At 39.1% G+C, this 27,391-nt stretch overlaps 1 protein-coding gene across 7 annotated transcripts in view; it reads left to right on the plus strand.

The window, feature by feature from the left end:
- Positions 1–27,391, plus strand: part of SMOC2 (SPARC related modular calcium binding 2) — a 149,378-nt gene that overhangs the window by 114,121 nt on the left and 7,866 nt on the right. For all 7 annotated transcript variants that reach the window (XM_037392066.1, XM_037392067.1, XM_037392068.1 and 4 more), the window contains exon 10: positions 27,056–27,158. In XM_037392066.1, coding sequence (XP_037247963.1) covers positions 27,056–27,158 — 103 coding nt within the window. The remainder of the gene's footprint in view (positions 1–27,055; positions 27,159–27,391) is intronic.

Consider the following 27,391-nt stretch of genomic DNA (forward strand, 5'->3'; position numbering starts at 1 on the left):
CCAAGACCTGAAATTTGAAAAGTAAGTGCAAAAATTTGAAAAGTACTATGGGAAATGTGATTTTGCTCACATAACATTATTTAATTAGAAGTAGCCTTGATTTTTGTGCAGAAAAAAAACCCCCACAAACAAATCAACAAAACAAAATGAAAAAAGAAATCCAAAGGAGTAAAAGGCATACAAATGAGAGGAGGATACAATGTCAAGCTGGTTTTCAGACTTTACCGGGTTTCCATGGTTTTGAGGCTTTTAGTCAGACCATTAATTTTTTTTACATTTCATTTTGGTTTAAGTTTATCCTTTTCTTTAAAACTACATTTTTTTAAGTTCCTATAGTTGTGATACTTCTCATACAAAAGGATAATTTGGGAGGGAAAACTGTAGTCTGGAAATGGCAGTACCTTACAAACTGTAACAGTAATACAATCTACTGACTTGGGTGAACATGCAAATTCATTAAGTCCATCTACTAAGTGTCCTGAATGTCTCCCTTTTCTATTTTCTCAAAGTAGCATAGCTTTCCCCTGCTGAATATTTCCTTTTCCTGAGATGCTGATCTCAATTAGCCCAGCTGGAATCCAGTAGAATTACACTGAAGTTACTATAGATTTCTACTGGTGAAATAATATCAGCATTTGACTCATATTTGTCCACTCTGGCAATCCTGCAGCTCTCTGAAAAGCCTCACTTCAGATACTTCTCATTACAATTTTTGCTCCTAAAGAATTTCTCCAAAAAGATTGGTATATCACGGTTTTGATAGCAGTGAATTAATAAGCATCTGAAAGGTTTCCAATTTTAATGTCTAAGGTTTATTCAGTGATACAAGAAGGATTTGTCCTGAAAGGAGTGGTTTAGGTCAGGTTGCTTAAAGAATTACCACCAGAGTTTGAGTGAAATAAGTTTAATATGAATTTGTGGAAAGGTGACTGTACAAGACTTGATGGTAAGGTTTGCTCTATGATTTATTACATGCAGTAAATGCACAGAGATAAATCAAATTGAAATCGAGTCAGAATAGATCTGGAAATAGTTTATAATGAACAAAGGTATAAGAGGGTAAAGGAGATCCTTCTGTTGAGTCACGAGTTTTAGAGTGGACTCCCTTGTTTTTTACACTCTTAGAGAGTTTAAGTGCGGCTGGATCTATTTCTGTTCTCAGAGTTGGACAATTGATTAGATCTAGAGAAATATAAAGAGTAAGGGGAATTTTACCATTGAATCATGAGGTTCAGAACGGATCTCCTTGCTTTCTGAACTCTCATGGAGTTTAGGTGCGGCTGAGTCCAATCTTAGTCTCAGACTTGGACAATGGTTTGTATCTGAAGGGTGGAGAAAGGATTTGTTTACGATTATTGTTCAAGATTATCTGTAGGATTTTAGCAACAAAGCAAATCAATAAAATTTGTATTAAATAACAAAAATAACCTAACTACTTCAAGTTTGCAATGCATATTATAACAAAGGTATACCTGTTATATATTCCCCTCGAGTTCAGTGAAATACATCTAATATCTTTTGCATTCCTTAATGGGCAAAAGGTTGAACATTGAGGAGCAGTGGTATCAGTCCAGGTCCCATCATTGGCTTTCTGCGACAGTCCCCCTAGTATTGCAGTCTTGGTGGTTTGCGAGCTCTGAGCAGTGTCGTGCTCAGAGAGAGATGCTGGTCACAGCCCACTGTGGTCCAGGAAAGTTCAGAAAGGTCTCACTTTAGGACCACTGTTTATAAGGCTGTGAGATGATCGGGTTCAGTCATCAGTGACTTTCCATCCTGGCCACAACCTGAGTTGGTAATTTTTCAAAATTCCAAGAATTGTGGTATCATTCTACTCAGGCTACCACTCGGGCTATGATCTGGGCAGGAGCATTCCAGGGTTGTCAGGGAATAACTGATTGTCTCCATTCTCATTCCCTGCTTCAACCAGTCAAGGGGAGATCCAGTGCGGACAGTGCCATTCTCTGGCTTAGCCAAGTAGAAGTTACTGGTACAATCAAGGGGTACTTAACCACCCAACCCATTACTCAAGGTGCTGATGCCTAGTTGGTAGCTCCCAGGGTCATAGAACAGCCCAGAGAAGGGACAGAAGTGCACTACTACATGTTGGTTTCTGATTTCACAGCCTACTAGTGACTGTCTCAGCTGTTGTTTTGTCCTATGGATCTTCATAAGCTTAGTTTAACCTTGGCATTTAAGCAGTTAATATTTTCTCCTGAAAATCATGCATGAGAGCTGTAACTCATTTGTTTATTTCACATTTTTGTTACTTAAGAGAAAGAGAAACATTCTAACTGCCCAATTTTCTTCTTATTGTAAAGGCTTTATTTGCTGTGTTTGTGATGGGATAACCCAGCACTGACTCTGAACAGTTTATATTTTGTGGAGCAAAACTCATGATTTAAGTTATGGGTGAATTATGTGTGGATAAGTACAGTTTGCTTTTGGTTGTTGGCAGTGCATCTTCTTTTTCCAAAGTTAAATAGTCGGAAACATTCAAACCACAATGATGCAAGACCCACAGCCAAACAGCCATCATATAAAGTGTCTTACTTCAAAGGCATCTTTAAAATAAAGAAAGTGATAGAGGCTTAAGTGCTTTTCCTTGTGAGGTAGGTTCCATTGCACTTCTGCAGTTCCTCTGCTTTTGACCATGAGCACATCAGATTTCCTAAGGTACCAGACTATTTCTCAGCCAAAATGCCGAGGTATCACCACTGGTCTGCCTCATCTTGCTTGCTGTGGTTTCACACAGTATTTCATTTCCTCTGTGTAGTCCGGTACCGGCACAGAGTAGAAAATCATCTTACTTTGCTACACTTCTTAAATGGTTGAATGATGAAAACTTCCCTTGTTTTTAAAAGTATCAATTAATTGAGTCTTTCTGATCATAATGCAGACTGTATATATACGCCTGCCTTTCCATGAGCTTCAGATTGTTAGGTCAGCTAGCATGTAACTTCCTCCACTAAGCTGTGATTTAAAAGGACTGTATTTTTATGATGTAACCAGTTTTTTGGCTGCATAAGCTAATATTTAAAATATCCCTTTCTGCTATTGAATCCGAAAGCTCCGAGTTGTCAACCACCATTTGAAGTTGCTGGCTGTTTTGAACGAGCCTGTAGCTGTTGTCCTGAGCCCTGTGTACTGCTTTGTTTACCAAGAGATAGTTGGCAAAAGGGGGTTGTATGGAACGGACCTGCCTGGTTAAGTGTTTGAATGATAAGCAGGAAATGTTGGTGCAAAGCTGGTGGGAAACTTCACGGCAGCGATGGCAGAACCGAATAGCTGGGTGGCAAGGATGATGGAGGGGATCTGTCTGCAGCCTGGTGGGGTCTGCAGGGAGGACGGGAGAGGTGAGGTTCAGTGGTGTGGTGCAGAGGTGTGCTGGAGGGCCAGGCTTGCTCCTCCTCAGCTCCGTAGTGCTGAGAGAGGCAGGGGAACGTCTGCTTCCCCTTCCAAAGCAGTAGCTACATCTCCTCTAATGTATGGGGCTGCAGGAGGAAGCCTGGCTTTCCAGCCCTCTGCTATCCTGATCATCTGGGTACCTTACCATAGGCCTCCTACAGGTTAGTGACAGCTCAGTGAAGGGCCCTTTGCACATGTTATGTCCGCTACAATGATGCTGTGCTGGTAGCCTGAGACAGAAGTGGTGGGGGATGCTGGCCAGGCAAAGTTGTGGCTGTCAAAAAGGAGATGTCCACGTCTGCAGTGCAGTGGGGTTAACGCAGCACCAGTGTGCTTGGCGGATGGGCAGAGGGGTGCACGCTGCACCCAGGCTGGTACCGCGAGCGCTGGCTCTGTCCAAGCCCCCCCACTGTAACCCAGACGCTAATTTGAGTGTGGAGTACGGCCTGGCGAGGCATTGGGCTGGGCAGAACTTCCAGCAGCTGCGCAGGTCTGCGGGTCAGGCCGCTGTGTAATGAGGGAAGTGTCCAGCAATAAGCCCTCAGGCCACTGCTGTGGCTTCAGAGCAGCTGAACCTCCAAAGAGAACTCTGTCTCTTTAACCTCCAACAGTTTGCTTGGGCTTTTGGATTTAGTACCTTCAACATTATTACCCTGTTGTCTGTCTACATGATGATATTGTCATCTCCCAGTGGGCAGTCTGGCTCCAGAGGAAGGCAGGCCTGCAAGTTATTTTTCAGGGCTCTACAGATCACATTTATTTCCTGCACACCCTCTTCTGTCCATTTCCCCATCCTGTATTTAATTACTAATGGTCTGGCCACAGTTCTTCATATTGCTTTATTTTTTCCTCAACTTGTCATTTCTTAACAAAACAATATCTTTCCCCAACTTAAAGCAGAAATATTAATATCTGAAATAAAAAAAAATGCTCAAGCACATAGGAGCTGCTGCAACTTCCAGTTATGCATGAATTCACTGAAAAAATTCCAGTGAAAGCATTTGAGCTACCAATAAAGTGCCAGTGAAAGACACAGCTGTGTCACAACTAGCAAAAGAGAAAAGCTGGCTAATTAAAGGTGATGCTACTGGCTCAGCAATAGCATTTCATTCACTGCTCTATTTAATGTTAACCTATAATTTTATGTTTATTTTACAGGACTATATTAGGACTAATAAACACTGACTTCATTTGCTTCTCAGCATTAAAAAAAAAGTCCTGGAGGCTATGCCAAAGAATATAAATTCTCTTTCTTACCTCACTTGTTGCTGTCCTCCCTTTCCAGACAAATCCCTTGTTAAGCAGAGCAGCCTCGCCTGCTGTGCTGCTCTGTGCCATCGGGTCCTGCTCTCAGTGGGAGCAGTGGGATGGACACCTCCAGGGGACACATGCCCAGAAAGGGAGAATGTCCTCCTGTGTCTGGCTGGCTTCCCAGGGGGCTGTCACCCAGCAGCTGTACAGTCACTGGTGCTGCACTAGCACTCTTCAAATGGGTTTCTGATGGTATTTTTTGCCTTCTGGGCCAAAGAATGATTAAGTGAGAGAATGCTTTCCCCCAGAAATGCTTTTTCTAAGGCCAAGTGGACACCAGAAATGCTCCACTGACTCACATGAAGCTGTGTTGGTTTAATCATCAATGATGTAAATATGTAGACAAATGCTACTCCCTGCAATTGATGATTTTGCCATTCATTCTGATAAAGATGGACCCTTTTCTTCCATCTTTACTAGGGAAATTATTATTTTTGAGTGAAAGTATATATAGATACATGAATATAATGTATATATATAAATACACATGCATAAAAAAATTGGTTTGCCATCAGTGAGAATTAATAAACTAAGTGAAACCTGTTCCACCATAAAACTTCAGTAAACCTGAAAAAAGACATTGCAGAAAGATTTGTTAATTCCTAACTTTAATTTGTCTATACATTTAAATCCATACATTCAATCCATCATTTAATACATTTGGAGTTCTAAATCCAGCAGTGAAAAAGCTTTGGTTGAATACATTTGTTTTTGTTTTTCTTTTTCTTTTAAAAAACAGAACAGCATCATGGATAACAGTCTCATTTTCATGAGTATTATTAACTCATGGAGCTGATTTAGAGATTTAATGTTTGTATGTAATTTTTACTGAAAAGTTTCTAGCTGCTTTATAAATCTGTGCTTATATTTCACATTTCCCTACCTCCACATGGTGTAATTTTGTTTGACTATCTCTGAACATCGTATAGCAAGGAGTGTACCCATTAACAATGGTCAAAACAGTGAACTTCCTACCTAAAAACAAGTATGGTCTTGCAAGACAGTGAAAGTTTGGACAGACTTTGTAATGTCATGGCAGATTAGCCTGTAAGATGTAATTACACAGCTCTCCTGGATGAAACTCAGAATGCATTACTGGTCAAACCACATGCAGCAGAGTAGGAAAATCTATCATGGGCTTGTAGTCATCACACTGAAGAGGGGGAAAAAATCCACAAGACATTAATTCTTACCCATTCAAACAAATGGCCTTTTTTGGTATCTGAAGGTAGAATAGAGATTTTGATATATAAATATTCAATTGCTTCAGATCCTTATGCTAGCATTTTGTCTGTGTGTCCCAGTGCTATCTCTTTTAGATTGAATCTCTTTCTGGAAGTGCCTGTCTCCATTAACTGTAGAGGGAGCAAGTATGACTAACAACAGTAGTTGAATATATTTTGATAGCTCAAGTTAAATGACGTAATTGACACCTTACCTAAACAAATCATGAAAATGAACAGCTGTGGTATTCCACAAGCAGTGAGATACAGCCTAGCTTTGTCTCTGCTGTGGTTGATGGTATTCAGCTGAGACTGGATCACACAGCAACATTTTTTTCTTGCACTGTTCCACTCTGAAGTGCTTTTAGCAGGGAAATAAGTCTGACAATACCAATTGGGTATGAGAGCATCTGTTTGAAAAATGGCATTTTTTCAGATACTCCTTTATCTCACTTAAGTATTTGGAATATTACCTACACCGTGGATATCAGGTCAGTGGGAGGGGGAGAGAAATGACTAATGGCTCCCTGAAACCATTTTAGTCTAATGAAATCTTAAATTTCATTCTCCTTAAACTAGCACTCCATCTAGACTGCTCGGCCCTGCTTACTGTTGAAATCCCTGAGCCTCTGTGCATGCAGTAATGCTCTGTACTTCAAGAAATTTCTGTTGGTCAGTGTTCAGCTGCTTAAAAGCACGTAGCATTAAGCCCTCCCTGGGGACAGAGATGCTCTAGAATGGAGAGCTGAGATACCTTCCTTTCTGTTGAGCATTATATTTACTCTCCTTTTATCTTTATTCTTTTTTTTTTTTCTAATACCAAAAAGACAAAGAAGGAAATGAATTTATGTGAAATGTTTTGATGCAGAGATTAGCCTAATCAAGAAATCCAAAAGAAAGTGCAAAATGGTGCATGTTAAACAGCTTTGTTTCTTTTAGCTCAGCAGAGCTCAGCAGAAAATGTATGTAAGTATTAAGAAAATCGGGATACTTATTGTCTTTTAAAAGAAGCCTGAAGTTTACTGTGAAAATACTTCAGACCCTTTTAAAACAGCTGCTTGTAAGTGCATGCCTATAGATACTGAGGTATTGACTGTGCGCAGCATAAGCATAAGCAGAGGGAATCTTTAATCACATTGGAACATAAAAGGGATTAAAATATTTGCCCTCATTGAAAAAACTTTGATGCTGTATTCTTAAAGCTACTAAGCTTCAAGAAATGCATTTAAAAAAAATCTTGAAATAATTTCTGGTACAGTGAAGACATGGGAGAGGTATCTCGTAATAACTTCAGGCAACTTGATTGTGGTTCTTGGGTGAGGAGTAGAAAAAACAACACAGGAGGGGAAGATTGATGTAGAATAAGCTCAGTGTTTTCTGCCAGAGTGCCTGCAATCATTATCATCTCGCAATCTGAATGATGGCAGGAAAAACTCATATAACTGAACAGAAAAAGAGAAAACCTTTTAGTCTGCCAGGGCTTTAATCATAATGAAAAATGACACCTGAACCTTATCATGACAGTGAGTGGGAGTTGCATAAGAAGACGCTATGTCTTCTAAGACGCATGGTATGGGGCTTCTCCTTTTTCATCTGATAGAGTATAAAATGAATGAAAACATGCCATTGGTTTTTAAGGCTGTTCCCTGCAAAATGGACATCTTGTTTTCTTGTGTTTTCATACTTGGATACAAGTTCTCCTTGATTATCTGGCAGAAACAGCTCTCATGTTTAATCTGTGGACAGGGAAAAAGAAATATTTTCATTTCTGAATGAATGTATATCTGCAGCTGTATTTTCAAGAGGGAACAACAATGGTTAGGTATTTATTCTTTGCATTTAGTCACTTGGAAAAGCGTTCCGGTTTTCATATAAAATGAGCACTTTGTTTCCAGTGCATTCAGTGAGATTTTCAGTTCCCAACAACTTTGAAAATACCCTGTACTGATAATAAACCACCCCAGTAATTTTGTGTTTTGTATCAAACATTGACTTTTTGAAATCCAGGCAGAGTTATGAGGTTAAGGCTTGTGAAAAATCAAGGCAGTGCAAGACTTCCCACTTCCTAACATTTTGAGTATGTTAAGGTATAACACAGAAATAATATCAGATTTAGCTGATGAGTAATGCCTGAAAGTGCATATAACATATAGATGGTATATGTTATATGTTCATATAAACTCCAGCAATGAGTTTAGCTCACTTGTCGAGGAAAATTAACAAGATGTAATCAAAATTGTTGATACTCTGATCTTTTATCAGTAGATATAATTTTCTGAAGAAAACATCTTTACTTTATCCTGCTTCATTAATCTTTCTGTTCATTTGTTTTTGAGAAAAAGGCTGTCTCTGAAAATCAGAGAGTATATTCGATGATCCCATTTTCTTAAATACTAGCATGGCTTACCTGGGAAGACCAGTGGAACTGGTCACCAGTGTAAGAGACAAAATCAGTGACAAAATCAGTGTTGCACGCTCTCACTAGTTTTATTTTAGAAAGTAAAATACCAGTATTTAAGCAAAGTTTCCAGCTGAGGCTTAATGGTAATGCCAGGTGGTGTCCTCCTGGTCATATGGGATCAGAGAGATGATTGACTATATGTGCTATGTCTTTGTAAGGAAATGCTGCAACCTTGGCACAGCCACAGAGGATGGCATACCTGCATGGGAATGAGCTTGGGAAGTCTCTGTGCTTAGTATAGGTAATTGTTTGTATCACAATAGTTTAAAGTTGTATAGTCTGGGATCCCAGTGTTCTGGGCACTGTGCAAACACAGAATAACAAGATGATGCCTGGAAAATTTGCAGTCTAGATGATTGTAAAGCCACTTGGACAATGGGTGGACAGATGCCATCAGCTGAAGAGGCAGTGAAAGTTCCTGCCAATTCCTCAAAGTGCTTCCGTCTGCCAACATATGTCACCTCTGTTTCACACTGGCTGAGCTTAAGCCAGCTGGCTTTCCTCCAGGTCCCTTTTTGCATCAGGTATTTAGACAGCAGAGAATGCATTTCTCTGGGCTCAGTGAAGAGATGTAGAAGAAATGTTCACAAAGATGACAGTGTATACGAGACAGTCTCAGTGGTTTTCAAATACACGATGTTATTGCTCGGGTTCAATACAACTTGTAGGCCTCCACAACTGAGAGCCCTCGAGCAGGAAATGAAATTACACCATGCAAACATCTGGGAATTCTTTCAAAGGATTCAGAATGCTTCACAGGATTCAGAAATTTGCTTCTCTGTAGCTCAGCAGGAGTGCTACTGTTCATAGATTCCTGATGTTAGCATATGGCAAAAATCCATGAATAATTTTGGGAAAAAATTATTTACAAATTTTGCCCTTTATGCTTGTGAAGTTCTTGAATTTGTTTGCTATCTAGAAATGTCTTCTGGTAAAGCTTCTTGCTTTGTAAGTCATCCACAAGCAATTAATTGTAAATCTTCCTAAAATACAATTCAGGACCTGCTGAACCCAGATTCTGCAAACATTTATCCACATTCTTCTTGTGATTGCTTCCATTAAAATCAATGGAATCTTTACATGTGGTTGTAAAGTTAAGTTCAGGCATAAGGGTTTGTAGAACGAAGGTTTAGGTTGGTTCCATAACCCTTGATATTCTACATGCTATGTAGTCTCTGACTGCTAAATCAGATGCAGGCACTCAGAATCAGTGGAAAGTCAGGGTTTTTCAGTCCCAGGGTATGAGTCCTATTGCCTAACTGGAGAGTTACAGAATCTGTCCTTACAAGTCTGAATGTTGGGTTCCTTGAGTACATAATCTGGATTTGCTGGTAGTGATCCAACTTGAAATTAGCTTTGGAACACAATTAAAGGCAAAGCAAGGGTTATTGAATCAAATTCATTTAAGAACCAGAGTGAATATTCATCTTCTTTTATGACTTACTCATCACTACAGACTCTTCTGTGCTGTGAACTTTATAACGAGGAAAAGTACCAAGAAACAAAGTGTTCCTAGGTTTTGTAGCCATCCACAGTTACAACAGAAAATGTTTACTAGAGCTGGGCAGATTTGTCCACAGAAAATAAACCTGGAGTTTGAAAATTTGACTCTCATAATGGAAACCCAGGGTCTAGACATAGCTATTGACTGACGTATTCAACTATGTAGTTAACTGTCCTATATCTACTATTTATCCGGTGGTGAAAAGAATAGAATGTATTTTGGATTTAACACATAGATTGCATTTAGCATTTGGTTCTAAAGTCTCACTCGCCATTACTTCTATGTGTCTCTCATTTTCAACATTTCAAGCAGGAAGGCACCATAAAAACCTCCATTAGTTGTGTGTAATGTGTATATGTGTGTATTGAAATAATCACCAGTGACTAAAAAGATTTACCCCTTCATGTATGCTGGAGATTTCGATCCCCTTACTTTTAGTTCAGAGAAGTAATACTTAAATCATCATGAAACAAGATCTCTGATCCACTGAGAAAAGAAGATTCCTGGTTTTCCGTTAAGATATGTAGCACATATTTCCACCCTTGCAAATTTTTCAGTATATCTGGTACTTGATCCATTAGTCTTTGAATGCAAGAAGTAAATTTTAAGTTATTTGAAGTATTTTATTTGCTAGAATTTTTATCTCCCTCTGAGATCTGTATAGCTGAATTCACAGGAACAAAGAAAAGGCTGGAATGATAAAAAAAAAAATAAATCCTAATAAAATGTTTTAAAACTCTCTAAAATATTTATGCAAGAGAGTTTTGGATTCTTTTTTTCCTGGATAACATGCTTGCACAGGATTTGTGAAGGTGCACTGGAGTATAGTTTCTTCTGGTGTTTGTTTGGTGTGGTGTGCTTGTACTTTCACAGTGCAGGAATAATGTGTTTCTGATTTATGCAGATTAAAAGCTTTTATATGATAGTTTATATAGCCCTAAATTTAAATCTGTGTTTATACTAACATGCACATGTTGTACGCACAGAGATCCTCTTATGCTTCTCAACTTACCCTTCTATGAAAGGGTCTTAAACAGGTTCTACTTATGAATATATTGAAGCCAGCTCAATAAAGAATTTTCTCATTTATTGAATTGAACTGAACCCGTTCTGTGAGCTGTATCCTATTTCTGCTGCTTGTAATGAACTGTTGTGACATACTTTAAAGAAAAAAATGAAAATTTTCCTTAGCCTCACTCAAGTTGGCTGTACTATTCAAATTTAAGAAAACAGTGGTTTTGCTATCATCAGTTTTAAAATTTGTTGTGTCATTTTATTAAGAATAAAAAAAATAAGTACATACATATTACGTCCTCTAACATTAGCTGATAATATCCAGATGATTGTATAGATAACTGCTTGAAGGTAGCTTTGTAATTGACTTAGTAAATAATAGTTTATTGCTATGCTGGGCAGTTACTTTTTCTAAAGCTATTTGTTTTATTTAATCTGTGAAACTGTGACTCAAATTCTGCTTTTAATTCTTTGCTTTGAATTGAAAAGAATCTCACCCCATTCTGTTAGGATTGAAACTGGTACAAATGACGCTGATAACCAGAACAGTGTACCTACCGGTCCCTACAGAGGGCTCAGTATAGAGAGCTCTGATATTTTCATTATTATTTTTATTGCTTATTTCACAGAAGGGAAGTAATAAGTGAGGTTCAGTAGCAAGGGTTGTTAGGTTTCAAGAAGTGTCAGTGTTACAGTCCAGGTATCTCTCACAAATACTAATTTTTCCTGGAGAGTGCTGCTGGCACCTGGAGTGTAGGTGTCTTCTGCTCTCCAAACATCTGAGCAGAGGTCTGTTCCTCTGCTTCTGCTCTCCTGCTCCAGAGCAAGGCAGTTCAGATGCCAGACTCTGGAGTGGCTGCAGGGGGGAGGTTGGGGTGACACCAGCTGTGTGCACTCGTGTGCTGAGATGAGTTGGGACAATCAACTCCTTCCACATGTGGCACAGGCCAGCTTGCTCAGACATGAGCCTGGGCTGGAGGCAAGATGTGATGAATGAGCTCTTTGTATCTTTTCCTGTCAGTGAGACCTAGCAGGGGTTTTGAACTCTTTCCCTGCCAGAAGTGGGGTGAACTGCTCTGGCCAGCCCACCTTTCCTGTAGGCACATGTATGTGCCTGCATTGTCTGCCTAGAGGTTGTTGTATGACATTCCTCCAGGGAAGAAGAGTTCTTTTTGGTGAGCTCAACAACCTCAGGCAATGTCAAGTTCCCTGCACATATGATGTGACTCCTTGAGCATATCTGCACTCTCCATTTATGAATGATTTCCTGTATGTTAAAGCTACAGAGTGGTAGTTTACATGTACATCACTAGAAATGGCAAGATTTTTCACCCCTTGGTATCTGCATACTTACCTTTCTGATTTTTCATGCAGACCTATTAACAAATTGGAGTGTTCTTAACCATGAGAGAAAATGTAACTTTCCAGCCCTTACAACTGTGTCAACATATTTTGTCTTAGAAATGCAGGAAGATTGCTTCCAAAAAGACACAATTGATGCATCTTGTGCTGTATATATATCAAAGGACTGGTTTCTGTATACAGTATGAGTCTTTTTTCCCCTGGCAAGCCAGGATACTTAGTTAATTAAGAACTTTTGTTAAATGTCTCACTTCCTCCGTAATCATTTAGTGTAATCCAAGTTTTCCTATCTGCTTGGGCAAAGCATACTTCAGTGTAATTAGAACACCAGCTGGGCTGGAGAGGTTGAGATTATCTAAACTACACAAATGGCACCTACAGACAGCTCATGCTCTAGATGTCATTGACATTGCCATATTGATTTGAACCAAAGTCATGGATAAAAATAATTAATTTTAGATACACAGTTCTGCTGTCAGATTTTGAAAGGAACTACGTTTCTCTAGCTGAACTTAAGCTGTTTCCTACTGAATCAAAGGAAACTAGTTTCTCTTATTAAAAAAAATCACTTTGTTTCCTGAATTACTTTTAGTTTTTATTTTTTTAATGAAACTTTATTTTTTTAATGAAAATTTACTTTATTTCCTGAATTACTTTTAATTCTTATTTTTTTTTAATGAAACTCCAATGCTTTCCTGTTGCAAGCTGAGCTAAGCTTATTTTTTTGCAAACACTTTTTTGCAGAATAGGGGGTTTTTGACCGTCCACTTTCTTTGACACAATGCTGGTTTCTTTTTCCTCTTGTTTTTGCTTCTTGATTAAAAAAATCAAGGCAAACAGCCACAACATCTGTGTCTCACATGTTTACAAGCCCATTTCATTAATTCTATGAGCTGTCCATGATTTATGCATAGCATTTTTTTCTCTAGATGTGTTTGTCAATAGCAAAAGTTTAATCCAATATGGATGACAAAAAATCACTCATTTGAAGTTCCTATTAAAAACCGGTTTCTTAAGACAGATATTTTGACACCTATATTAACAGGGTGCACAGTTCTCTTGGAGCCAAGTTTGTGTTTTAAGGCATGCATCACACAACCTTATTGCAAGCTTGGCAATTGAATCAAGGAAAGAGATGAATGTGCAGTGCAGTGGCTGGCCATGTAAGGTCCAGGAATCAGGCTTTAATTTACAGCTCCCTGTATGGCTTGGTAAAAAAGAAGGCACGCTGCTGTGGTGCTGGCATTTCCGATGTTTAGAAAAACAGGGTTCACTGTTCATCACAAGTTGCTTTTACTTTTGAAGTTCATTAATTTCCCTGACATAGGCAGGTGGCTTGGTGAAACTAGGGTTATTTGGGAAAGCAGAACTCTTCTGGGAGAGTGAAAACTGTACAGTTTATTTTACAGTGAAACCTTGTTTTGTCAAATTCCTCAGCTGCTTGAGCTTTAAGCTTGGAGACCTAACTAAGCATTTGGGTGAATGCTTTGTTGTTGCTAGCTCTCATTCGTATCTGGCTGTGGGGTATCTTGTGGGCAGGCTTCACTTGATAGTCACTTTGTGTGGAAGGCTGGGGGGGAAGGAGGAATTTGAACAGATACACACTGCTCTGATTCTTTACAGTCCGCCCAAGTAAAGTCGCCCTGGGAAGCAGGTCAGAAAACTCTGGTTTATGTGAGAGGCATGCGTTTCTTATCATAAAACTATTACCTGAATGAGTCTATTAAACCTGGACCTCTTGCTTCAAGTCAAACCTGGTCTTATGGAGGGAGAGTGAAAAAAACACACATTAGACCCACTGGATCTTATCCTAACTGTAATCTTATGCCATATTCTTAATTCAGGAGGATATATAGGCTGCTATACAGAAAGTAAGCTCATTGTGGGACACAGTGAATGTCTTGATGTTAAAACTTTTCCCTCCTTCTATAGTGAATTTCAGAACTTATTCAACTGTGCAGAAAGAGAAGGGTACTTTGTGTGCCTTATATCTCAGATGGCTCTCATAAATGGGCCAGTTTTCAGTCCTAATACTGAGGAATATGTTTATCTTTTTGAAGTATTCATTTACAAATGTATTTTATATTAAAGTAAGGATTCATACCCTGTGCATAGGCTCAAGTCAAGTTTCCCCTGACAGATCTGATTTCGCTCTCAGTTGTTTAGCTTCAGCAGTTTCCCTTAGTAACACTTGTAATTTGGAGAGAAGAAGGAATTAACTGGGTTAATTTACTTGTAACCAAACCAAAAGTTGAACTCGTTCCTTCAACAGCAAAATGCTCATTCCCCAGCCCCTCTACCCCCCAGCTGCCGCCTTTGTGATCTCTGTTTACAGATAAAGCAGAATGCTGTAACACAGGACAGATAAAGTGAGGACATTCTATACTCGTTATATTTTCAGCAGAGACTACAGATAAATGCCTGTCATAAAAGAAAAGCAATTTATTCTTAAAATGTGCTTTGGTAGCTAGGCAGTTATATTCTTTTGCAGTGTTTCCTGGTAACCATTTCAAAACATGTCAGTGGCATTAATGGAACCTCTCAAATAAGTGAGAGAAGAAAAGTGATCCTTTTCATGCAGAACCCCTCCCCAAATATAAAAACTAAAGGACACTCAAAATTATTGTAAAACTTGGATATGGAACTCCCATCCTCTCTCCTTGTCAATAGATGTTTCTATCTTTATACACCCATGAAATTCATAGATTGTATTGATTCTGCTTCAGTAGATCACAGGAATCAGAACAACCCAAGATACATTTAATATTACAGACAGTCCCAGGTGCCTTACTAAGTCATGTTATTAAGCACCAGGTTTGGTGATGTTTCTGAAGGTACTGTGTGAGAACCTCGAGTTCTCTATCCATGTAAAATTTAGATAATTGAACAAAAACTTTTTCATTGAAAGAGTAAAAGTGACTGAAGTGAAGCTTGTACTCTGGGTTGTGAATGGAAATTTAACTATCAAGTTGAGATAGAACCACTAAAGTACCCTATGCTTTTTGTTGCCCCTGTGAATGATCTTTCCTTTTTTGCTTTATCCCACGATATCTGAATGTTTGATTCCCTCCAGAGCCCCTATTTTTTGTACTGTGCTCTGAATTCAACATTATCCCACTGGAACTTGTATTGTCTACGTTCTTTATGTCTCCTAAGTGAAACATTTGTCTTGAATAATAGACAAGTTAAATGCTCCGTTTTAACTAGAATGGATTTAAAGTTAGAAAATAAACTCCAACAGACTTAATGAGTCCCTATATCAAACAACAGGCTTCTCTTGTGTGTATGCATTACTGAAAAAAAATGTAAACACTGACTTATAGTATGGCAGAATGATAAAGTACTGCGTAAGCATCAGTTCCCACAACTCTGTTGTTTGGTAAGGCAAAAAGTCTTGAGTCCCAAACATGCAAGGTAAAAAACTTATTCACTGAGAATTCAACTCTTCGGTATGCAAAGTGCAGTGGCCTTGATCCAGCAAAGCACTGAAGCCCATGTTTTTCTTTAAGCTCATGGATTCATTTGATCTAGTGAGATTATTCTGTTTGTTGACCTACTTGCCAGGCTTTTTGGAAGATGTTGGTTCCATTTCTGTACACCATGCAGGATTAAGCCTTAACTTAAAGGACATGCTGTCCAGTCTGATGCTATTGTTATTTTTCTGAAGAAAAAGTTTTAATGTAGCATTAGAAGTGGTTGCTGACACTGTGATTGTTCTGAAGAGTTTGCTCACAACAAAAGGAACACTTCTGTGGACACACGATAGCTCGATGATTAGAGCACTCAGCTGAAAAGGAAAGGACCTAGGTTTAAATCCCTGATCCAAACCAGACAGAGCAGGGAATTGAACCTGACTCTCTAGTGTCAGAGATTAGGGTACTCCGCTGGGATAACAGCAAGCCAGGTTTCAACTCCCTGCTCTGTCTGGTTTGGATCAGGGAGTTGAACCTTAGTCTCCCCCATCTCAGTTGCGTGCCCTCATCACCAAGCTATTTGGCCAGGATGGGATGGGGTGTTTTATTCTTAAAAAAAAGAAAGAAAAAGAAAAGGGAAAAAATGCTCGTTCTGCACCAGGCTAAAATCTAAATTACTTAATCCTGTCACTTTCCACATGATGGAATTTTTGTCTCCTGGCCAGGCCTAGAGAGAGCTACTTCATGGTCACATACCAAGAGTGCCAGAAGCAACAGGAAGACATATAAACCCTCTGTCTCTGCAAATGCAGCTAAAGATGCAAAGATTCAGCCATGTTATCCACATAGCTTTGGCAGAAGCAGAGAAAACAAAACCACCAAAAGCCTACTCTTGTGAACACAGAGCTATCTCAGTTTTGTTTGGAGGAGAATGGGGGAGGAAGATTAATATTCTGTCAGTGCTGTCGGAGGTGTTTGTCAGAGCACAGGCTGTCCGTGTGAGTTCACTTGAAACTTCAGGCAGCTTTTTTCCCCACTAGTTTCCATGCCTCCTTTTCTCCCTTGACTTTCTACCTGATCCCTTCTAATTTCCATGCTTGTCTCCTCCTTTCACTACCCTTGCCATATATCTATGTCCTTCTGCTTCACACAAGTAAATTGTTCTGGTTTAAGCTTTGGTCTTTCTGATGGCACACAGTTGAATCCTGCTGCAAAACCCTCTGTGAATGGGCTTGTACCAGCTGAAAGAAATGGATGGGTTTTAACTATCCATCTTGTCCTTGTAATCCACACACACACACACTGATAGTCATAATCTAATCTTAGGCATTCTTAAAGGTTTAAGGATATTTTTTCTTATTACCTTCTCTTCTGCCTTCTGATTGTAACCATATTAGAACACCTATTGATTTTTTTACAATCTAACATGTGAAGCCCTATATAGCCATCTGCAGAGGGCTTGGTTTACTCTAGTTGTATAAAATTCATGGTCTGAGACTGTGTTTGAATTTGCAGTGTTGGGTGTCTCCAAGTATGGAGTGTGGACCTCTAGTTTTGAATAAGTGCTTTACATTCGTTCGCTTGAGATGGAAAATGACCGCTGTTTACTAAATCAACATTAGAGTATGTATATTTATACCAAAGGAGTATTCACAAGAGAGTTTGAATGAAGATGTGGGGTGTATGGATTATAATCACAGTCATTATTTCAGTTCCCGTCACCAACAGGCAAGCACTTACTGCTGCAAAATTCATACCTGGAAATCAGGTTATTTATGCATGCACAAGAGGGACTTGATTTTGCTGGGTATGAGCATCTGGGATGCTGCTGTTGTACATTCATATTGTATTTTCCCCTATAGCCTGCAATGCCCTGGGCACAAAGGTGTAATGTGATGTCTTGTTCTCATCTCTCCATTTATGCAGCAGCAGACAGCAAGATGCATGAGAACCTCCTTTGTGTGTTGCTGTACTGTGTTATCAACAAATGAGATTTCATGGGCTGCTCCAGAAATAGGACACACACACTCCTATAACAGTGTCCACACACCAGTTTTGCAGCATGCCATGTCATGTCAGCCTCTGTATAAAATGGGGTCATGTATTTTATTTTTTCAGACCAAGCCTGACTGCTGGAGGGGTATGATAGGGTGTTTCACTATCTCTTTGTTTCCTCTCGAGTCCCATGGTCAGTAAGCCTGAGAAGGTTTTAACTTTTCAATAGCCTTTCTCTTCAGCCCCATTGGATATTACCTGTTAATACCAAGTGACTGACTCTGGGCAACATGATTAGCATTAAACTCCACAGCCTCTGCTGCAGCTGACAGCGTGGCCTTCTGCACAAATACAAGGAAATCCAGGCCTTGGCATGGCTGCAGGATATTCCTAGCTTCATTCCTGACCAAATGCAAGACGTGCAGCACACGAGGGAAACAGACCACACTGCACACAGTAAAACTGGCATCCGACCTAGTGATCCAGTGAGGAAACCATCCTCATGGTCCATAATGGAGTGCTATCGTGTAATTGGATCTCCCTGATGTAAAACGACCCAAGGCACTTTGTAATCAAACCACATGCTGTAAACTATTTTACATGAAGTCAGCTGCATTGCATCCTTCCTGGCAGACACTTTTGAACCATAATTACATTCATCTCCATCTTTAATTTACTCCATTGTGCTTCTGTCATTGCATGATCTTTGCTACCAAGCACTGTGTTCATTTCCTCAGCACTTACTGTAAATTGCAAATTAAGGGTGACATGATTAACTCTGAATTGCCCTGCTTTTTGGGGGATGAAGTCAAGCTCATAATTACTTGAACATTATTTTATTGTGGTTTAATGAGGTACACAGTATTGTATTTGGCTTGGAGGATCCATTGCAAATAGAGGTCAATTTGCAAAAAAAGTTTGTTTGGAAACCTGCTGTAGCTACAGAGATCTTGCTCTGTCACCCCTGGAGAAGTGATCTGGGTAATGATGACTTAGGAGTGCACCTTCATTTTTAAATTAAATGAATAGTGTCTAACTATTAAGGCCTGAGCCTTCAATCTGTCATAGTATGCCCACTTCCTTCAGCAGGAACTAAAGGCATTTCATTCTTGCTTAATATCATACCTTGTAAAAGTTTCATACTCAGCAATTGTAAAGCTGTATTTATGCATATGTATTAGTAATTTTACAGCTTTTTTTTATTTAGTAAAGGATGAACCACTGAGATTTGAAATGGTATTCGCAGAGGAAATCTGTCATGTTTCAGGGAAAGTGTCCAGGAAGGTAACACAACTGCCAATCCCAAATTAAATACTACATAAAGAGAGATAGATATTCATGATGCCAGGTTTCCAAGGACTGGTTCATTCCATAGTGTTCAAGTAATGCTTTAGTCGTTCTTGCTGACTCTTATTTCACTTCAGTTGCTTCCAGGATTTCCATTTTATAAACCTCTTTTAATCACTGCTGTAAAAAATTCTGAGTTAAAATTCAGTATACAGTTAATGTTCCAAGAATTAGCCATGCCTACCTCCCCTTACTACCAGCTCCTTTCTGTGTTGGAAATCCAATTTCTAAATCTTTCATTTGCTAGTTATGGGAGGGAGGGAGAAAAAATAATCAGATAGCATAGATGAAAATGTGTCCTAATTCAAATTCAGTACTTATAGGTATCTGTTTAAGCAAAATAAAGCATGGGTAAAGATTCTGATACTTCACCTGACTGCTTGCAACATAGCTAGATCTTCTGTCTTCTACCTCTTTTCTGCCTCTCCCTTATCCATCTTCTTTTCCAGCTCATCCCACACCACTCAACAATATGCTTTGTGCCCTTGTGGCAGTGACTTAACTTCATAATTGGTGGTTCTGCCACTGCTTCCATTTCCAGGATAGAGACACCAAGTCACTGCATCCATGGGACTCCCCATTTGTGCACCACAGGTCAGGGTTACTCTGTACCATCTGCATTAAAAAAAAAAAAAAAAAAAAAGAAAAAGAAAAAAAGAAAAAAGCACAGTTCTTCAAAGGCGCTTTAAAAAAAGAAATCCATCATGTATTTAGCAGTCTTTGAGGGACTGAAAGGCATCTTTAATGACTATTGGCCCTACATCTCCATCCATCCTGTCTTATGACAGTGTAAGAACTGCAGACAGGCACGAAGGTTATGCTCTTTTCTCTGAAAATCTAGTTCCACTCTGTGGGCAGGGACTCTGAATATTGCTCCCACATAAACGTGTGCCTCTGAGCTGATAGTTTCTAACTCAGCTCTGAATTTCCTTCATCTTTTGCTTTAATGAACATTAAAGAATAGAGACTTTTTTTTGTGCCTTTAGCTGAGAGTGGATGCTTTTGAGATTTTCAGTTGATGCCTCTGATGATAAAAGTGAGAGATACCCAGAAAAGTTGAAATCAACACCAGTTTGTAGAAAAGACTGTTTTTCATGCATGTTTCCAAGGAGAAGACTGCTTAGATTAATTAAGTAATGTAAAAAACATCCCCAGTAAGCAAGTCCCCATAGTTCAATTTTTCCAGCAGGAGACCTGAATTATGCACCTTATTTCTGGGGTCACTTCCATAATTGCAACAACATACTTTTTTTTTAATAGCTTTTCCTTTTTAATGGATATTTAAATGGAGGTGATTAAATTTGGTTATTTCATACCCATCTCTTGAGAGGAGACGTAACAGCATGATGAAAATACAAGTGAATTGGAAGTAATAAATGTCTGCTAAAAAGGGCTGCGTTTTGACTCCCTAAGTAATATTGGTTGTTAATTGTTGAGACTCTCAGAGTGATAATGCAGAGATTCAGATGCTTGCCATACTATACAAAACTGGATTCCAAAATATTTAATTGTAATAAGCTAGTGTTGAAAGTGTTACTGAAATCAGAAGTACCAGCTATATATCTCAGGGACAGGCAGTCATGAAATTGGACACGTGAAGCAATAGTATAACCTTTTGAAAATGAGATCCAGTCGCTTTCCTCTTCTGGCATTTTTGGGGGCCTCTTTCTAATCTTGAAACTCTTCTCTCCATGTCCTAATCAGTGGGCTGATTGACTTGTGTCACTGTGCCAACAGTTCCGTCAAATATGTTGTTTGTCTTACGTTGGAGCTGGACCCACATGGCTTTATTGTAGATCATGTTAAATGTAAGGTGACAAGCCTCTAAAGGTTAGGAGTTTGTATTGGCACAGGCTGAACCTAAATGCTCAGAATTTCAGATTCTTCTCAGCACACTGAAATGTCTTTGGCCTGCAAAACGGGGGTAGATGTTGTGTAGGCAGTGTTTACCCAGTAAAAACATCAGCTGCCTTGTGTCCAGTTAGGCAGCAAAGGAGCAAGACCTCCTTACCATCTGAGTTTTCAGATCTTTTTCCTGTTCCCAGTCAAAACTAGAAAGATGAGAGTCTACAAGAGAACGTTTAAAAAAAGCACATAAGGTCCACAGACCTTCTCAAGTTCTGCTTTGAGTTTTGGATAGCATCTGAGAGGATTACAGTGTTCTAGCTGGTTCATCCCTGCCTGTTCTCACAGTGACATTTCTGCACTGTTATCAGCAAGAAACTAGCTTCTCAAAAACCTTTCCGAGTCTCATGGAGGAAAAAATAAACTAAAAAGTGGTAATCAAAAGTTAGTTATTTCATGCTGCCTGTGTTCTGACGATTCTTCTTTTTCTTGTTTAACAATAATATTACAAGAATCGAAATAAATGTAATGAACTGCTTGCTTTTCCTATCAGCAAATGCCCTAGCCTAACTTTATCATTCAGTTCCCTGCAAAAACTGTTTATAGGATCATATACATTTCTGCTAGGAACATTATCTATTCTTTCCACAACATTTACCCAAAGAATAGCAGAGTAGTTTGAGTCTCAATGAACTTAGAAAACAGATACATATAGAATTCATCACAAGCAGTTTTACACCACCTGGAGTGTAAGTTAGCTGGCTGGACTTGCTCAGTAGTTGATGGGGAAGAAGAGACACATTTTAAGGGAGAACCTATCCTGTTCTAAGAAAAAGTTTAAGGTAGTTAGGATGAGGGCTTTCTGAATTGGTTCCTTTATATTGAGCTTAAATAACTGTTACGGGTGAGACACCTCATTTCAGCAAGCTCAAGTTCAACAAATCCCACTCAATGTACTTTGGTATGATATGAATGCCTGGGATTGAAAGACCGGGCCTTGAGAGAGCATCCTTTGTTAACTCTCTTGGTTTCTACCACCTGAAATTAGAACAGAAAGATCATTTTACAATATAACAAAAATAAGGTTAAATATATGCGGAGAACTGAAATCTGCTTCCTGCCGTTCTCCAGAAATAATGCTTCTTCCCTGTAAGACATCGATATCTGGGACTACAAAGCAATGGGTCTGTAGCTCCCTTCCAGCTTACATCTGCTCTATTCTACTTCATTATTTCTGAAATTTGGGTAAGCACATATGAAAGAGAATGTAGCTCTGAGTTTTAATTTAATTCATTTAATTGGTAAAATATTTGAGAGAGAAAAGAGAAGAGAAAATAAAAATAATTAAAAAATAAGAATAAAAGGAAAAAATAAAAGGAAAATAAAAGAGAAAAAGAGAAGAGAAGAGAGAGGAAAGGAAAGAAAAGGAAAGGAAGAGGAAAAGAGAAAAAAATAACAAAGAAAAAAAAGTAATCCCTGAGGGATGTTAGCAAGGAGAGAGATGATCATTTCCTAAGGTCCTCTAGGACAGAGACTAATAGATAATTATTGTTTGTGAGGAAACAAACTGCAACAAGCCATAAAATCACTGACTGTTGAGGCCATGACTTTTAGTCTCCATCAAAGTTACAAATTTCTGTTCCCAGGCTCTTCTTTTGAAGGGCTTTTTTTTTGCTGTAATTGGGCTCAGGAAGTCCTCCAAAAAATTAGCAAAGCCCTCAGCATATCTAGACAAACACAAACTTGTGATTTATATGGATCAACAGAAATAAACTCATGAACTGTACGTATAAGTGTGCGTAGAGCCCAAGAAAAAATATTTTCCTTGTAGTGTCTGCTCTTCCAGGATAACCAGTAGCACTGACAAGCTTTGTTAATTTTTTTTTCTGCTGTACCACTATATTTTAAACTAAAAGAGGGTAGATTTAGGTTAGATATTAGGAAGAAGTTCTTTACTGTGAGGGTACTGAGACACTGGAACAGGCTGCCCAGAGAAGCTGTGGATGCCCCATCCCTGGAAGTGTTCAAGGCCAAGTTGGACAGGGCTTTGAGCAACCTGCTCTAGTGGAAGGTGTCCCTGCCCGTAGCAGCGGGTTGGAACTAGATGATTTTTAAGGTCCCTTCCAGTCCAAACAATTCTATAATTCTAAGGATCTATCATTTCAATGAAGTAAAAAACTGCCCAAGAAAGATGAGTAGTTCTGATCATTCTGATTTTTGGCAGATCAAAACTTACTTATACTCTTCAAATGTGTTTCAGTGGTCATTGTATTTGAGTGCACTGCTAAGCCTGATAGTCATATTAGCAAACAGGGAATAAAAAAGAAGCTTTAGATTTGCTAATTGGAAGTTGTCATGCTTTTAATTACTTGAGTGACTGACTCAAGACAGTTTCCTCTCTTGCAGGAAGATTACTGTAAACTCCCTTTTAAAGTGATTAATCCTATCTATTGTATTCACATTTTTACAGAAATTAAGAAAATATTTTAATACTTTCCTAGCCATGACTTCAGATGTGTTGTAAAAGATAATCTTCCAAGACTGACAGTAGTAGATTAGTATCAACCAAGCAGGGAGCTCCAAAGCACTTGGGTGCATATTTTAGAAGGTTTACAGACAACTGCCCCACAGATTTAACACCCAAAATCCATCCTCAGTACTAAAGGTAGATATATTTATAGAGACACATGTACATATGAGATATATAATGTATAATGACGATTCTTTGATTACCTTTATATTATAGCTGAAATGAGGTGTTTGCATATTCCCGTCATTTGTGGTATGTATGTGTTGGTCTAAGGTTTACTTTGGGTAAAACTATCCTTAAAGCAAACATTCAGTTCTGTGTTATATCTTCGAACCTGTAGGTTAATTCCATGTGGTTTCAACTTCAACCCTTTAACAACAAATTATTATTTATGTAAGCTGTCAAATCCACACAGGACAAGCAGCTGCAGAAGAAGAAACTGAAGCACATAAACCATAGTGAGAAGCATAAGGCTCCCATAAAAGACTAGTCTTTCCCTTTCTGTATTTAGTCCAGTAAGAGTGAATTATTCATTACAATCAAGCTAAAGCTCCCCTAGTCTCGCCATTTCATCCACAGTTTGTTGAAAATTAAAGCTCAGTGTGAAGCCTCCAGAGAATTATTCAGAGTTAATAACACGTGCAAAGAACAGAGATTTCACTGTGAAGTAAATTGCTGTGTGATTGCCCACACATCAGCAAAAATTATAATTGGGAGAAACTGAATATTTTCTCTGTATTTAACTGGTGAGGATTTTGTGGGGTGTCATTTTACATTAAGTAGCAGAGTTATAGTTCAGAATGTTTCACAGCAACTGATTGTGTTCATTTTAACAGCGAGATTTCTATAAGAAGATTTCTGTTGCTGTCAGCTGCTATTGCAACTTCATGCAACACATATTTATAAACCTTTCTTAATCTTAGGGAGACTTGTCAGAGAAAGGTTTTAAACTATGGAATCTTTTCCCGTGATTTCTTGTAAATTTAGGAGTTGATACTTTCCCCTACCTAGCTGTATCTCATAAATAGCAAGCTAAGTCATGATTTTGATCTCTACATTTGTAGCATATGTACACTCAGCAGCTCCCTGAACAGCAGTGGAAACTATCTAGAGCATACTTTTGCATTTCTTCCAGATGTTTCAGGAATACACTCATAACTGACATGAAAAATTCAGGTGGAGCACCTAAATCAAATTGGATTTTAATATTATTATCTATCAAAAAAAGGACAGAGAAAGAAAAAAAGTAAAATTGTCTTTTATCTATATTGCACTGCATTGTTACATGCTGAGGTATTGTCTGCATTTTCCACAAGGCCAGTATCAATTCTCAACTCATGTTTGGAGCAAGATTCAGGCTTCTGCCTAATGACAGTAACACGACCTCAGCACAAAACAAAATAAAGCCTGTGTCATTCAAGATAGGTCTACACGGAGAGCCTCAGACAGACCTCTTTCTGCATGTTCTTTGAAGAGAACCAGCTCTGGTCCACAGGCCAAGTATCCTTGCTACGAAGATGTAGTGCTCAGTAGGTTTGCTCAGACATTTAGTTGCGTGGTTCAGACAGGTTGCCATACTAACATGACTGGATGTGCCTTCTGCATGGTCACTGCTTGGGCTCTGCCTGCTCATCTCTGGGGAACCATGCTTTTGTGACTTGCAAAGTTATGTGGCTTCTTTTAAATCTCAAAGCACAACTAAATTACACAGTTGCAGTGTCTGAGCCTTACAGCAGTTTCTTTGCTCTAGATAACACACTTACGCACAGAATGCTACCAGGAACCTGTTGGTGTAGTCTTCTGTCCCTTCCTAGTAATCTCTTGCCACCCTTCTAATTTCTGTGCCTTACAGAGAAAGCTCAAGTGCTTGTATCACTGAACTCAAATTTAGGATTATAGTCATAGCTGTGGGGTGGGGTTTTTTCTTTCTTTCTTTTTTTTTTCCTTCAGTTGTAATAGGAAAAAAACCCCACATGGTTAAAGGCTAAGGGAAGAGGAACATATCTAGGAGAGTGACAACTGGTTTCAGATGTGTACTTTTAGTACAGTGAAACTTGTTTCAGTGAATTCCTGTTATATGCCTTTTACAGTTACTGGAATAAAATGTCCTTGGTGCCAAAAGCAAACACATAAGAGACAGAGAACTCCTAACTGCATGAATGTGTTCAACAACAATATGTAGTGGGTGCTGCTGCTATGCATAATAGCTGAGCTATTCTTACTGCAACACAGCTAAGGGCTAATATAACACAGGTTCATTTCCTTGGATCAACATGGGATGTATTAAAAAATAATTTGCTGGGCAAGATGAGGCTTTTCAGGCTCAGATAATCCTATTGCCTGCTCCAGAGGTTGCTGAGAAGTGTCATGAAATAATGAATCCCTACTGATTGACTAATCTTCCTTTTCCACAACACTTCAAAGCATTTCCCTTTTTCACTTAAGAACAGAACTGTGGGTGAGTGGGCCTCCAGCACAGAATTTTCTGTGAAAGTCCTACTGTGGGCTCCAGCTTCAAGCTTGTCATATCTATGTCACTGCCCGTGGATCATCCTAGAGTTTAACTCAGGGGTCCTCAAACTTTTTAAACAGGGGACCGGCGCGTGGATGAGGTGGCAGGAGGCCATCTGTGGCTGCTTGGTTTCTCCCCCCAACCCCCAGCAAAGAGGGGGTGGGGGGGTTCTGTAAATACGGAGGGCCGGATTGAGGACCCTTGGGGGCCGTATCCAGCCTGTGGGCTGTAGTTTGAGGACCCCTGGTTTAACTCAACTATTGCAGGGCTAGGGGAAGACTTGGTGTTTGGCTCAGGGCTTTAGGGAAGAGAGGAGGAAGCAGGTGTATTGTATAAGCAAACCTCCATGTGTCAACATCCATGTGCTTGTCAGATGAATTTATCTGCTCGAGCTGCACTGCTCTAAGAATGGATCTTTCAGTATATGTTTATCTGATGTATTATGTGTCTGAAATGTGCTGTCCGTTTCCTTCAGAGAAGAACTTTGTGGCATAAAGGAATGTAGTTATGAGGATGATCTGTCATCACCATAGGATGTCACAGTATGAACCAACGTACCAACTTAGCAGGATCCAATTGGGCTAGGTGCCATATAATGGGAGTTAACCCCTGTCCAAGAGAAAAGTGAAAAGGGCAAGGAGTTGACTGTCATTTTACAGAGAGGAAGACCAATGCACTGGGAGAATGTGTCTTGAGAAAGCCAATGGTAATTCAGAGGAGCAAAAGTGGAAATCTGAAAGAAGTGTTCTGCTATGGGCTTCTAGTCCGTGTTTCAAGTGGTCTGTGTCATGTATTTTGTAATTTCAAAGCTTTACCTTTCAAAATGTGACACCCATAGAAAACAATACTTTGAAGAAGGAAAAATAATGGACAAAATTGAAAGAAAAGCACCTGTGGTATGCAAACCAGGTTCTCAGTTGGTGGAATTCAGAAGTATGTTTCTCTATTCCTGCTCTATGATACAGATACGTACTTGACTTTAGATGCTTGTCTTTGAATTATGTTATGAACTTGTCCACAATTTGTGAGCGTTTGTGTACAAGGGAGTCACATTAAGTTTGAACTATTGTTAGAATTTAGATTTTGTAAAAAAAGGAAACAAGAAAAAAAATAAAAAAAATCTTGTTTTCTAGGTTGTCCTGGGGCCAAGAAGAATGAGTTTCTGACTAGTGTTTTGGATGCATTGTCTACAGATATGGTGCATGCAGTCTCTGATCCATCATTGTCTTCTAGCCGGTAGGTTCCAGATCCTTTTAGTGTGTCTTTAAAAGGATTCTTGCAGTGATGAATGAATTGTTGAGGGCTTTGAGAAGTAATTATTCTGCCTTCACAAAGGGTAAATTGCCAAGAACTTATATGGGAGAGTTTACTTCAAAGTTACCACGGTGATAACTGTTCTTCATGGTAACCACTGTGGACTATGTCCACTTAAGAGATGCACTTGATAGCTGAATTCTCAGCAGCAGCAC

This window comes from Falco rusticolus, chromosome 6 (genome assembly GCF_015220075.1).
Source record: "Falco rusticolus isolate bFalRus1 chromosome 6, bFalRus1.pri, whole genome shotgun sequence".
In the NCBI taxonomy this organism is placed as follows: Eukaryota; Metazoa; Chordata; class Aves; order Falconiformes; family Falconidae; genus Falco; species Falco rusticolus.